The 14,359-nt window shown below is 44.6% G+C and overlaps 1 protein-coding gene across 2 annotated transcripts in view; it reads left to right on the top strand.

The window, feature by feature from the left end:
- TEPP (testis, prostate and placenta expressed) overlaps positions 1–14,359 on the top strand; it is a 90,227-nt gene that overhangs the window by 25,651 nt on the left and 50,217 nt on the right. For both annotated transcript variants that reach the window (XM_033940257.1, XM_033940258.1), the window contains exons 3-4: positions 11,775–11,999; positions 12,354–12,415. In XM_033940257.1, coding sequence (XP_033796148.1) covers positions 11,786–11,999; positions 12,354–12,415 — 276 coding nt within the window. In that variant the 5' untranslated portion in view covers positions 11,775–11,785. The remainder of the gene's footprint in view (positions 1–11,774; positions 12,000–12,353; positions 12,416–14,359) is intronic.

The raw sequence follows: 14,359 nt of genomic DNA, 5'->3' as shown, positions 1-14,359 counted from the left end.
TGAGTAACTTTTTTTTTTAAATTTGAAAGCCGCCCGCCGCAGCTCCTCTCTCAATCCTGGTGCAGTTCGAGAGAGGAGCCGGTACCATGCAGAGTGAGAGCCGGGGGTGAGGAAGGCCGCCGCAGCTGTGTAACTTTTTTTTTTTTTAATTTGAAAGCCGCCGCCGCAGCCGGGGCCGCGCATGCACAGTCGTGTTTTCGCGACGGATCAGGGAACACGACTTTTGAGTGCGCATGCGCGGCCTAGCATTTTATTATATTAGATATGTTATTTACATTTTTTTCCACTTCTGATTCATCTGATAGTTGAACTATAATTGGTGTTCATTTATGTTCTGTGGTTGTTATTTTTTCTATTTTTAATCTAATTTTTATATTATGCCAATCATTTGAGTTCTGTTTGATTCTGTCTGTTCATAGGTGGATTACAGTTATGTCTCCCTTTTTCAAAATATTTGTGTATTGAAGAGTATGATACTAATGTCTATACATATTTTTATATTTTTATGTAACCTGATTATCAAAATTGTTTGTTTCTAAATAGTTTTCTATGTGATGTGTATTTATAGACCCTGAGGAAAAGAACATTGCCGAAACTTGGCCAAGTTGGGTCCTCTTTCATTAAAGCTTATTATGGTGTGTTTTAAACTGCTCTTCCTATCTTGGACTACCTTTGCTGTTTGTGCTTTCTCGTTGAGTTCTGCAGAGGTTCACTCCTGCTTTTGCTTCCAAGCGTAACAGTACCTACCATGCCCTTCACTAACACTCATAACTTGTGCTTACAGTGCCTGGGGCCTGATTATAATCTCTCTTCTTGTAAACACTGATGTCAAGAAGCATTATTAATGGTTGAGAGAAGCAGTGTGAAAGGATTTTTGGCACCAGAACTTTGGTCCATTGATTTTAGTATCAGAAGCAACAGCCTGTATGGCTCTGGGAGCTGCTTTGGGCACTGGGAATGCTTTTGAAAAAGGCCCATTGATCTCCCATAGAATCACATTTAAAATTATTTTACTTGCATTCAATGCTCATACCAATCACTCCTCCTCATTTATCGACAGACTTCTGATCCCGTATGAAACTTCGCGTACACTAAAATCGTCTCAGCAACTTCTTCTTACAGTTCCATCCTTTCATCAGTTATTTTATGACACAACATGCAAAAATATTTATTCTGTAGTCGCTCCCACACTATGATATGCCCTCTCCATAGCTCTAAGACTGGAAACTAATTCTAATCATTTTAAATCTAACCTGGGGAAATGGGCGATGAGATGGCAGATGAAGTTCAATGTAGAGAAATGCAAAGTCTTGCATGTAGGAAACAGAAACCCGAGATACAGCTACACGATGGGAGGGTTGTTACTGAATGAGAGTACCCAAAAAGGGACTTGGGGGTAATAGTCGACAAGACAATGAAGCCGTCGGCACAGTGCGCGCGGCCTCTAAGAAGGCGAACAGGATGCTAGGTATTATCAAGAAAGGTATTACAACCAGAACGAAAGAAGTTATCCTGCCGTTGTATCGGGTGATGGTGCGCCCGCATCTGGAGTACTGAGTCCAATATTGGTCTTCGTACCTTAAGAAGGATATGGCGATACTCAAGAAGGTTCAGAGGAGAGCGACACGACTGGTAAAAGTTATGGAAAACCTTTCATACGCTAAAAGATTAGAGAAACTGGGGCTCTTTTCCCTGGAAAAGCGGAGACTTAGAGGGGACATGATAGAGACTTACAAGATTATGAAGGGCATGGAGAAAGTGGAGAGGGACAGATTCTTCAAACTTTCGAAAACTACAAGAACGAGAGGGCATTCGGAAAAATTAAAAGGGGACAGATTCAGAACCAATGCTAGGAAGTTCTTCACCCAAAGGTGACACCTTTGACCCAAAGGTGGTGGACACCTGGAATGCACTTCCAGAGGGTGTGATAGGACAGAGTACGGTATTGGGGTTCAAAAAGGGATTAGATAATTTCCTGAAGGAAAAGGGGATAGAAGGGTATAGATAGAGGATTACTATACAGGTCCTGGACCTGATGGGCCGCCGCTTGAGCGGACTGCTGGGCATGATGGACCTCTGGTCTGACCCAGCAGAGGCACTGCTTATGTTCTTATGTTCTTAAACATCAGAGATTTTACTCAGTTCAATAGAGAAAACACAATTTGCATTTACAAGACACAGGAAATTTCATTTGTATGTGGCAAGTCACGGATCTTGCTGTAGCCTTAGTGGTGGGCCATTTAAACTTCTCAGTTCACACCTGGGTTGGTTTGTTTTTTTTAACCTTGTGTTCCCTTGGCACTCAGTTTATGCTGGTTAATTTCTTATAATCAGTTCAGACAGATCAGGCTCATAGGTACTTTAAACTCAATCCATTCAATTCTCATGTGCTTCACAATATCTTTCCTTAGTCTCAATTAATAGGAAGCAAATATAAAAATAAGCCTTACCTTAAAGTCTGACAGAAGGTTGGTCAACCAAGTCCGGATGATGTGAGCCTCTGCAGAGAACTTAAATTTCAAAAGATTGTGTATCTCAGAGTTGTACGCAAAGGGGATCCGTAAACAGTCTATTCCCCTTACTCGGTGCCATCATTCCAGATGAGCCCCTAAGAACCGTGGAAGAAATATACTTCACCTTCTGTTTACAAACCTGTAGAGTCTACTGGAGATCAGAGGTTTCACTTAAACAGCTCAATCCTTGATCTTTGCCTTCCCTCTCAGCAGAGATCTTATATAGGTTTTAAGCAAGCAGAACTTTATAGGCATAATTTCAGTTGAGTATTGCATTCCTGAGATAAATTATCATTCCCTCTATTTATGCAGATGTTAACAGGCATAGTGGTCTTATCTATCAAGGACAACTCACTTAGAGGTCCTTTTACCAAATCATGTTAGGCACTTAAGTAAGGTTGCCATATTTGTAAAAGTAAAAAACAGGTCATAGTCCTACCCTGTTCCACCCCAGCTCCTCTCCGCCCCCAGCCTCATCCTCACACAAACCTTGTCTCCTTCCCTGAGCTCGGGGGCTGCATCTAGAGGACCTCCGAGCATGAGCGGATGTGACGCAATAATGCCTTCCAAAACCTGGACGAACTGCCAGGTTTTCAGTCTGGACACCCAGCCAGTCCTCTGAAAAGAGGATATGTCTGGGTACAGCTAGACATCTGGTAACTCTACACCAGGGGGCTCAAAGTCCCTCCTTGAGGGCCGCAATCCAGTCGGGTTTTCAGGATTTCCTCAATGAATATGCATGAGATCTATGTGCATGCACTGCTTTCAATGCATATTCATTGGGGAAATCCTGAAAACCCGACTGGATTGCGGCCCTCAAGGAGGGACTTTGAGATCCCTGCTCTACATTAAAGTGCACTTACAATAACACAGCAAAAAAATAAATGGAATACTGCTCAGATGTCCTGGGATAACTTGGAAATCTATATGCACTAACTGAACTCTAATTTATTATTTTTTATTTTTTTTTGAGGGAGTGTGTCATGGTTAGAGTGTGTTATTGTACAATAGCCTAAAAGTTTTTTTCAACTACTGCTAACCAATAAAGAATGCCAAGCAGTAAGACAAGTATTATAACTCTATATATACCGTATTTTCTCGCATATAAAGCGCGCGTTATAGGTGTTTTTTACGTACCGCACATACCCTTGCACGTTATACGCGTGAGCGCGTTGTACAAAATTTTTTTTACATAGTTCCCCCCCCCCCGACATCCAATTCACCCCCCCCCCCGCAGGATCGCTCGCACCCCCACCCCGAAGGACCGCTCGCACGCACTCCCACCCGCACCCGCACCCCCACCCTGAAGGACTGCTCGCACCCCCACAGCCTCCCGACCCCCCCCCCCATCATGTAGAAGCTCCTACCGGTGTCCTGCTGCTTCTTCTTGGCGGTCCCGACACCCGACACGATCGGGGCAAGAAGGAGCTCAAGCCCTCTTGCCCCAGCCAACCGCGGCACCCCCGACACGATCGGGTAAGAGGGAGCTCAAGCCCTCTTGCCCCAGCCAACCGCGGCACCCCCGACACGATCGGGGCAAGCTCCCTAGCCCCCCCGACTCCCCGACATGATCGGGGCAAAAGGGAGCCCAAGCCCTCTTGCCCCGCCGACTCCCCAACTCCCTGACAATATCGGGCCAGGAGGGAGCCCAAACCCTCCTGGCCACGGCGACCCCCTACCCCCACCCCGCACTACATTACGGGCAGGAGGGATCCCAGGCCCTCCTGCCCTCGACGCAAACCCCCCTCCCCCCAACGACTGCCCCCCCAAGAACCTCCGACCGCCTCCCCAGCTGACCCGCGACCCCCCTGGCCGACCCCCACGACACCCCCACCCCCCTTCCCCGTACCTTTGTGTAGTTGGCCGGACAGATGGGAGTCAAACTCGCCTGTCCGGCAGGCAGCCAACGACGGAATGAGGCCGGATTGGCCCATCCGTCCCAAAGCTCCGCCTACTGGTGGGGCCTAAGGCGCCTGGGCCAATCAGAATAGGCCTGGGAGCCTTAGGTCCCACCTGGGGGCGGGGCCTGAGGCACATGGGCCCAACCCGATCATGTGCCCAAGGCTTTCAGGGTGAGGACAGGACTTCAAGGGGGAGAGGAGAGTCGGGGCGGGCGAAAGGAGAGTCGGGCAGCATGCGCAGTATACGGGTGTGCGCGGTATATAAAAATTTCTGTACATAAATTTGTGTTTTTCGCGTGATATACCCGTGTGCGCGTTTTACACGGGTGCGCGTTATCTACGTGAAAATACGGGTATTTTTTGTAGCAGTTTCATCAGATATGCCACCTCTAACCTGTTATGATTTAAACATGGTTGAATGATTTCTCCTTGGCATATATTCTCATCATTGAATCTGCTTTTTTATCTATTATTTCTTCAATAAAGTGCTCTTGTGCTTAATGTGCATAGTGACTTCATAAAAACTTTTTCATCAATAATTTAGTATAAATATCTTAATTGCTAAGAAAGCCTCCAAACATTTGCTTTCTTTTACTTAGCTTTTAGCTGCTTTGCTGTCAGCTTTTAATTTTCACTCAAGTTTTCCATCTGCACCGGGAAGTGATGGTTAGCACAGCTACATTGCCATACGCTAACTAGTTAGCATATAGATAGATACCATGTGAGCCCTTAGGCCCTGATTTCTGCAAAGTGCATCCCGATTGTAGGCATCTGTAGGCATCCTACAGCTGTCTAATCAGCCAATCGGGAGGCATGTTTTCTAAAAATATGCTCTCCAGGCAGGTCGTCTTAATTGAAGGTGCCTCCGGGAGCCAAGGGAGGCCCGCAAGCCCGCCTATGCTCGCCTAAGGCTAGGCAGTAGCCTTAGGCAAACCTAGGCGGCCCTATGCATCCCTACGCATAGTAAGCAGGAGATGCTTACTATGTAGGCCAGCAAAATGCTGGCCTACATGGTAAGTAAACGCGGCCACTCCCTGCCGCGATTAGTTTAGCAACCGCGGCTATGGCCGCCAATCTCCCCTCTCCCCCCCTGACAATCGCGGCAGGAGGGTGCCCAACCCCTCCTGCCCATAGAACCCACGATCGCCGGCAGGAAGGTGCTCAACCCTTCCTGCTGGTAGGCCCTACCCCCAATGATCACTGGCAGGAGGGTACCTAACCCCTCCTGCCGGACCCCCCCCCCAATCAAAACACTCCAACCCTCCTCCCCGGACCCACCACCAACAAAACCCCCCACCACAGAACCCCCCCTTGGGCTTACCCGCAAGTTGGCTGGACGGGTCCTTGCACCATCCAGCCAGCAGGCCCACCTCCATCCAAATGAGGCAGGTGCCCCTCCCCTGCCCAATCCAAAGGATCCTAGGGCTGGATTGGCCCAGGCACCTAAGGTCCCTTCCGCCAAAGGAGTCCTCGCACTGTCTGGCCAACTTGCGGGTAAGCCCGAGGGGGGGTTTCGTTGTAGGGGGGGTTGGGGCGTTTTGATGGGGGAGGGTTGTTGGGGGGGGTCTGGCAGGAGGGGTTGGGTACCCTCCTGCTGGTGATCTTTGGGGGACGGGGCCTACCGGCAGGAAGGGTTGAGCACCTTTCTGCCGGCAATCATGGGTTCTGTGGGCAGGAGGGGTTGGGCACCCTCCTTCTGCGATCATCGGGGGAGGGGGAGAGGGGAGACTGGCGGCCGTAGCCGCGGTTGCTATACTAATCGCAACAGGGAGATCCCTTGCCGCAATTAAGTATAGCGGCTGTGTCTAAACAAACCTGATTCTGTAACCGGCATCTACAACACGGACGTTGGTTACAGAATTGGGTTTAGTTTGGGCGGGTGTAGGCCCGATTCTGTATAGGACGCCTGGGATGGGCATCCTATACAGAATCTGGGCCTTACTGCCTACAAAATGGATGGTAGTAAGTGCTCATATGATAATTTTAAAAAATAGTCATGCATTAATGGTAACATTAGCTAATGGCCATTAAAGCAAAAATATAGGAAAAAATACATTTTTACTGCCATAGTAAAAATGGTCATAGTAAGCAGGAAACACCAGCATAAGGGTGCACTAGGGCCACTTTTTACCACAGCTTAGTAAAAGAACCACTTAGTTCTGCAAGCAGGCCTCACTTATGTCACAAGCAACAACTGTTACACTTTTGCATAGACTTTTCTTTTTTTTTTTTTTTCTTCAAATTATCTTTATTAACAACTTCAAAGGAACATACAACCACTTTTCTTTTTAACCATTCTTCTGGGCCCAGTGATCTAAGTCTCAGCAGTACTGTTATTTAAATTAAACCAAAATCGGCCATTTTTTTTCTTACAAAGAGTTCTATTTGGAAATGTCCCAGTTCTGCTTTGCACTGATTGTTTGGCAAACAGGTCTTCTATGCATACAGAATATATACAAGTATTTACAATTAACAACATGAAAGTGTGCAGGGTCAGTATTTTTTATATTAGAGTTCTAGGCCAGTGTTTCTCAACTTCTTCAAGCCAAGTTCTCCCTAAGCCTAACAAATACCAACTAGTACCCCCCATCGCCCAAGCTCCGCCCTAGACCCACCCAAGCTCCGCCTCTGACCCCACCCCATAATAATAGTACTAATTGTAACACACACAATATAATCTTATTAATACATAATGGTAACCACAAAATTAAAAAAACACAAAGCACACTGTACACACAGAAAATATTAATTATCATTTATATTCAGGGGGGGTTCAAAGAGGTCAAGGCAGATGGCTTTAAAATATGCAATCAGTAACAACTATAGAAAAATAGACAAGTACAGTGCAAAATATAGACAGCAGATATAAATTCACAAAACTGACACATTTTGGTCACTAAATTGAAAATAAAATTATTTTTCCTACCTTTGTTTGGTGATTTCATGAGCCTCTGGTTGCATTTCTTTCTTTCTGCCTCCTGCATGCTTCCTGTCCTCCGGACCACATTCCCTTCCCCAACCAACATCTCTCTCTCTCTCTCTCTCTCTCTGTCCCTCCATAAGTCCAACTTTTCTTCCTCTCTCCTCCACCCCTATTGGTAATATGTCTTCCTCTCTCTCTCTCTCTCACTGTCTATCTGTCTTGACAGATCCAGGCATCTCTCCCACCCTCTCTACTGCAACATCCAATATTTCTTCCTCTCTCATTCCCCGGAACATGTGCAGCATTTTTCACCACTGCCCACTAGCCCCATGCCTATTTCTCCTTCTATCATCCCTCTCCAGTACAATGCCACATTTCTCCCTTCAACACTATGTCCAACATTCCTCCCTCTTGCATCCCCTTCAATCTTCTCTCTCCACTACCATATCCAACATTTCTCCCTCTCATTCTTCTATTCCCCATGCATCTCTACCTCACTCCTTTCTCTCTATGCCCAATTTTCCTTTCTTCCTTTCCCCATGTGCACCATCTCTCACTCACACACTCATGCCTATCAATTATCCCTTTCTATTCCCTCCCTCCTATGTCCCAAGTTAGTACCCCCATGGTCATGCCCCTTCCCTTCTGTGTCAAGTTCATGCCCCCCCCTGAAGCCAACCTGTCCACAGAAGCTGCAGGCGCCACCGGGGATCCCTGCTTGCCCCCCGCTGAAGCCGCCACTGCAAATCCATCCCTGCCTCCCTGTCTGCCCGCCCGTTGCACCCCCCCCACCCCCAAAGCCGACCCTGCCACCTCACGGGATCAGACACACTCCATCCCCCCCTTTAACAACAACTACACGCAGGGATGGACCACGGCGTGTGCAGCGACTCACATGCTGCATGCGGCCGGCTCACAAGCCTTCCCCCCAATGACATTTCTGACTTTGGAGAGAAGGTTCCAGGCCAGCCGAGGGGGGGGGCATGAACTCAACACAGAAGGAAGGGAAGGAGCATGAACATGGGGGGAGGCAGGGAGGGATCCCTGGTGGCGGCCAGGCCATGTCCCCCCAACAGGTGGCCTGCGTAAGCATATTGAGAAACACTGTTCTAGGCTACATAATTTAACTGCTACAATTTTTGCTGAGTATAACCAGCAACTGCACAATTTTCACTTCTTTATTATATATACTAGGAACATGAGGCATTCTTATTTCTTGGGATAAAACCTGGTATTTGTTCTGGGGAAGGGGAAGCACTCCCTGACTTCCCCCATGTTCATGCTCCCTGTTCCCTATCCAAAGCTCTAAGGGGACCCTTCCTTTTGGTGTCTTTTGGGGGTACCATTTCATCCCTAGCCTCAGATTGCCCTGAGTTGTCCTAGTAGCAGAGTGTGCTCTGCTGAATTTTCACCAAGGGCATCATCAGAAACCCTTGGGTCTGCCCTGGAAGGAACCCAGAAGAAAAGTTTTGACTTTTTACAGTCCTCTGTACTGACCTCTATGAGAAGTTTTGACTTTTTAATATGTTTTTATTTCAGTGCAAAAGATAAAAAGTTTACATATAAAATTCTGTAGCTATAAAAAAAATTCATAAACAAATCACCATCAACACTTTTATAATGTACATTATTAATAGTCTATTTCACTTTACATTTTTAAATATCATGATTCATTTTATAATATTTGTATTCTAACTTAATTCTTGAGATAATCAAGAGATGGAAAAAAGAGCAAGAGCATTCACCAGCCCTGAGCTGAAAATTCTGTTGACTGCTCTATTAGACTAGACAGTTTGCACTACATAAAATTTGCAAGGCACAGTATTTCCCTTTTGAAACTAGAAACATAGAAACATGATGGCAGATAAAGGCCAAATGGCCCATCTAGTCTGCCCATCCACAGGAACCATTATCCCTTCCTCTCTCTAAGAGATCCCACGTGACTATCCTAGGCTTTTTAGACACAGTCTCTGTCTGCACCACCTCTTCCGGGAGACTGTTCCATGTATCTACCACCCTTTCTGTAAGAAAGTATTTCCTTAGATTACTCCTGAACCTATCACCCCTTAATTTCATCCTATGCGCTCTCATTCCAGAGCTTCCTTTCAAATGAAAGAGACTCGACTCATGCGCATTTACATCACATAGGTATTTAAATGTCTCTATCATATCTCCCTTCTCCTGCCTTTCCTCCAAAGTATACAGATTGAGATCTTTAAGTCTGTCCCCATACGCCTCATGATGAAGACCACACACCATTTTAGTAGCCTTCCTCTAGATCAGGGATCTCAAAGTCCCTCCTTGAGGGCCGCAATCCAGTCGGGTTTTCAGGATTTCCCCAATTAATATGCATTGAAAGCAGTGCATGCACATAGATCTCATGCATATTCATTGGGGAAATCCTGAAAACCCGACTGGATTGCGGCCCTCAAGGAGGGACTTTGAGACCACTGCTCTAGATCAACTCCATCCTTTTTATATCTTTTTGAAGGTGCGGCCTCCAGAATTGTACACAATATTCTAAATGAGGTCTCACCAGAGTCTTATACAGGGGCATCAATACCTCCTTTTTTCTACTAGCCATACCTCTCCCTATGCAACCTAGCATTCTTCTAGCTTTCACCGTCACCTTTTCAATCTGTTTGGACATCTTAAGATTATCACATACATTCACACCCAAATCCCACTCTTCTGTCATGCACATAAGTTCTTCACCCCCTAAACTGTACTGTTCCCTCGGGTTTTTGCAGTCCAAATGCATGACCTTGCATTTCTTAGCATTAAATTTTGGCTGCCAAACTTCAGACCATTCTTCAAGCTTCACTAGGTATTTCTTCATGTTATTCACACCATCCGAGGTGTCTACTCTATTGTAGATTTTGGTATCATCCGCAAAGAGGCAAATCTTACCCAAGAGCCCTTCAGCAATATCGTTTATAAAAATGTTAAAAAGAACAGGCCCAAGAGGAGAACCTTGAGGTACTTATTCTTGTACACTCCCACACTATTCCAGGACAAGTCATGTATCCCATCTCACAACATCTCTTGTAGGTAGTCTCATTTACATATTTTTGATCCTCCCCTCCAGTGCTGTAGCAAGGGTAGGAGGCGCCTGGGTCGGTGGCATCCCTCTCCCCCATGCCCTCCTCTCTGCCTACCCCCATGCTTTTCCTGTCCCCCATGCCATAATTGCACCCTCCCTTCCCCCTATTCTTCTTTAAATCTTCACCAGCCCAAGCAACTTCTCTGGCCTGCTGCTCATGCCAGAGTTGGCTTTCCCTCCAATATTACTTCCTGGCCCCTCTGACATCAGAGGGAAGGCTTCTGGGTCAGCTGTGGGTGGCGTGTAGGAACTGCGGCTTTTTGAAGAGAAGTGCAGCTGGGAGGATGGAGCTGGCTTGAGCAGGTAAACATCCACGGGAGGGAATCGCGAACTTGGGACACTGAACAGAGGTGCCCCTGTGAAGATGGCATCAAGGGTAGTCCAAACCCCCCCCCCCACACACACACACACACACACTTTCTACGCTACTGCCTATAATGTAGATGTGAGAGCTTGGACCAGCCATAGAGATGGTGTAAATGCTTATGCCAAAATACTAAAGCACAGGCGTAAATTATAATATTCTATGCCCCACCCATGTATACACCCGCTGTAAAATAAGAACTATGCAAAAATCCTGCATCAGATAATTGGCATTTACATGTCTATGTGTACATACATATACATATAGGACAGTATTCTGATCATTTACATACAAATGTGATGCCTAAATACTGGCACCCACTTAATAACCTCACTAGTGCCAAATCTATCTGTATTGTGTCTTTGAAAATGGGCAGCTTGGAGAGTCATTTATCTTTAGCTCACGCCGTTTAACTTGTTAGCTCTAGGCTTTTTGATGTACCTAAATGTATCTGTGATGAATATCTGCAGTATGTGATTTGCATACGTTATCTCCATTGCATTCAAATCCATTCTATACATATTTGTTGCAGATACCCTGAAGATCTTATTGGCTGTATGTCCCCCCAAGATAGCTGTGGGAACCACTGCTCTAGATCATTGATAAAAATATTTAACAGCAGTGATCTCATCACAGACTCCTATGAAACCTCACTTTTCACTTTAGTCTAGTTAGCATGTGCGTAGTGAAATTATAGCTGTTTATAGCATTCAGTCAGTTCCTAACCCATCAGCAAATGTTGTCCATCTTTCTTAATTTGAAAATCAACTTTTTTTTTAGTAGCACCATAACACAAGCTTTAAACTACTGTATATCACCTGTGTTTCCCAAATGAAGTTGGTCGCTAGTCATTCACTTATTTTCGCTAACTAACGAACGAGGAGCATAGTTGGATCATTTATCACACCTTGTGAAGCATTTTAAGATAATGAGTCATGTTTTATGCTTTGTATCACTTCTCTCTTCCCAGAAGCTCTAACCATGGCAGACATGGCACAGATCATAACACCAGAAGATGAGGAATATGAGGAAGATGACCTTTTCTTCTACTATCCTCCAACACGGGTCAAGTTGGCCGGGGTAAAGGAGAGCATATACAACCCAAACTTGCCCACAATGCGTAAGATGGAAATGGACAGCATGAGAGGCAAACTTAGTGATGAACACTGTAGAACTACCACCACCTGCACTCAAGGTAAAAAGGAAGCACGGGAAAGTTACCAAAGGAGGCTGGAGATTAAGGGGATGAGGAAGAGATGTGAGGGAGGGAAGAGAAGAGAAGGGAGACTAAAGGAGGAAAAGGGAAGGGAGAGGTACAAGAAGAGGTATATAGGATGGAAGGAAAATGTGTGGGGAAAATGTAAAGGAAAAGGAGAAGGGGAAGGGGAAACAGAAAAGAGCATGGTTCTTCTTTCTACTACTCACCAGTAGGTTTTTAGCAAATGATTAAAGCAAAGCTCAGAGTCAGGAAAGTGAAGAAAACTATTGCACATAATAATAATAATAATAATTAGCTAGAGTATCCTGTTTTCTGTCTGTCTTTCTGCAGAGGATTTTGAAAATGCAAGTTTCACATTGCTCGGAGTACCTAATCGACGGCTCCCATGCCTGGTAAGTCGTGTGTACATTTCTCCATAGCATCAAGGATAGCATGCTTTAGCATTGTGGTACAATCTAATCTAATGCTTAGTTTTGTATACCGAGACTTCAATCCAAGAAAGCTCGACTCGGTTTACAACGATTAAGTTAGGCTAGTAAAGGCATATAGAAAGTTATCAGAAAGATTAGTTTCCAAAATGTTTAGTAAACAGAATAGTTTTCAAAAACTTACGAAAAAAAGAAAGGGAGCCGGAACTTGAAGTCGTTCCAGAATTGGTTAAACTTAAAAGACAGAGATTGTCTAAGAGTCTTGAGTCTTTTAATACCTTTACTACAGGGGTAGGGAACTCCGGTCCTCGAGAGCCGTATTCCAGTCGGGTTTTCAGGATTTCCCCAATGAATATGCATGAGATCTATTTGCTTGCACTGCTTTCAATGCATATTCATTGGGGAAATCCTGAAAACCCCTTGCAAAAGAGAATCTATAAGAGTTCCAGGATAAAAGGACTAAGGGAGTAAAAATACCACAGAGAATTTTAAAAGTGACACAAGCACATTTGAACTGGACTCTAAAATATACAGGGAGCCAGTGAAGATTATAAAGCAGTAGGGTCACATGATCAAACTTACACTTCCCAAAAATCAATCTAGCAGCTGTGTTCTGATCTAATTGTAGTCTAGTGAGACAGGTTTTAGTAATAGTAAGATAAAGAGCATTACAATAGTCGAGGTGAGAAAGAATAATCGCCTGAACCAATGTGAAGTGATGTTGATGAAAAAGGTGTCTGACCTTTCTCAGCATGTGTAAGTTGAAAAAACATTTCTTAATCACAGAGTTGATCCTTAAAAGAAAGTGAGGAGTCGAAGAGGACTCCTAGAATCTTGGTAGAAAATTCAATTTGTAGGGAGGATCCAGAAGCCAGTACTACAGAACTAGGGAGACAATCCAATTTTGGGCCAAGCCACAAATGTTTCGTCTTAGACGCATTCAGTTTCATCCGAGCAGACTGGGCCCACATTAGAAGTTTAGAAATACAAAAATTTATTTTAGGCACTAAATCAGTAGTATCTGGATCTATCTCTATTAAGATAAAAATGTCATCAGCATACGTGCTTAAGGTTTCATAAGTAGACAATTTGAAAATATTGAGGGTGGTCAAATAGAGGTTAAATAAAATCGGTGAAAGCGGAGAGCCTTGAGGAACTCCACAGGAAGGTTGCCATGGGACAGATGTATTGCCGTCAAAGTTCACTGAGTAAGAGCGATACAAAATAAATTTAGAGAACCAGTCCAGAACTATTTGGTGGAGACCTATATAATAATAATAATAACTTTATTCTTCTATACCACCACAATCTTGCGACTTCTAGGCGGTTTACAATCAAGAGTACTGGACATTCAGCGAAATACAATAAGTAGATATTCAGAGGAAATACAGAGATCAGAGACCTCAGGAGGCAATAGTATAGAAATACAATTTGCTGAGCGAAAATGTAATATGTACATTTTAGTATGTAATATCTGAAAGTAGCTGAAGAAGGATATTGCGATGAACCACATCAAATGCTGCAGATAGGTCGAATTGGAGTAGAATAGAATATTTGTTTTGAGATTGAATGGAACCCCATGATAATGCTGTATATTTACAAATATATTTGTACATGATTAAATTCTAGTCTTCAACGAGAACTAACTTGCCCACAACCAATTTGGATTCTTTACAAACTGAAATACCTTTAGTTGATTAAAGATAAAAAGTCATAGCCTACTATGACTAGATCCCTTCCCGATTGCCATCGCTCATGCTGTCATTGCTCACTACAGATAGCTTAAAGTGACAAAGGGCAGTTTGAAACAGTGTCAGGGCTGTCTGTGGGCGGAGCTTGAGTAGAGCCAGAGGTTATCCAGTTACAGTAGCAGTGACATTCAGACTGCTAAGTGGAAAATTAATCAGA

This window comes from Geotrypetes seraphini, chromosome 4 (assembly GCF_902459505.1).
Source record: "Geotrypetes seraphini chromosome 4, aGeoSer1.1, whole genome shotgun sequence".
In the NCBI taxonomy this organism is placed as follows: Eukaryota; Metazoa; Chordata; class Amphibia; order Gymnophiona; family Dermophiidae; genus Geotrypetes; species Geotrypetes seraphini.
This window is presented reverse-complemented; position numbering and strand designations above follow the sequence as displayed.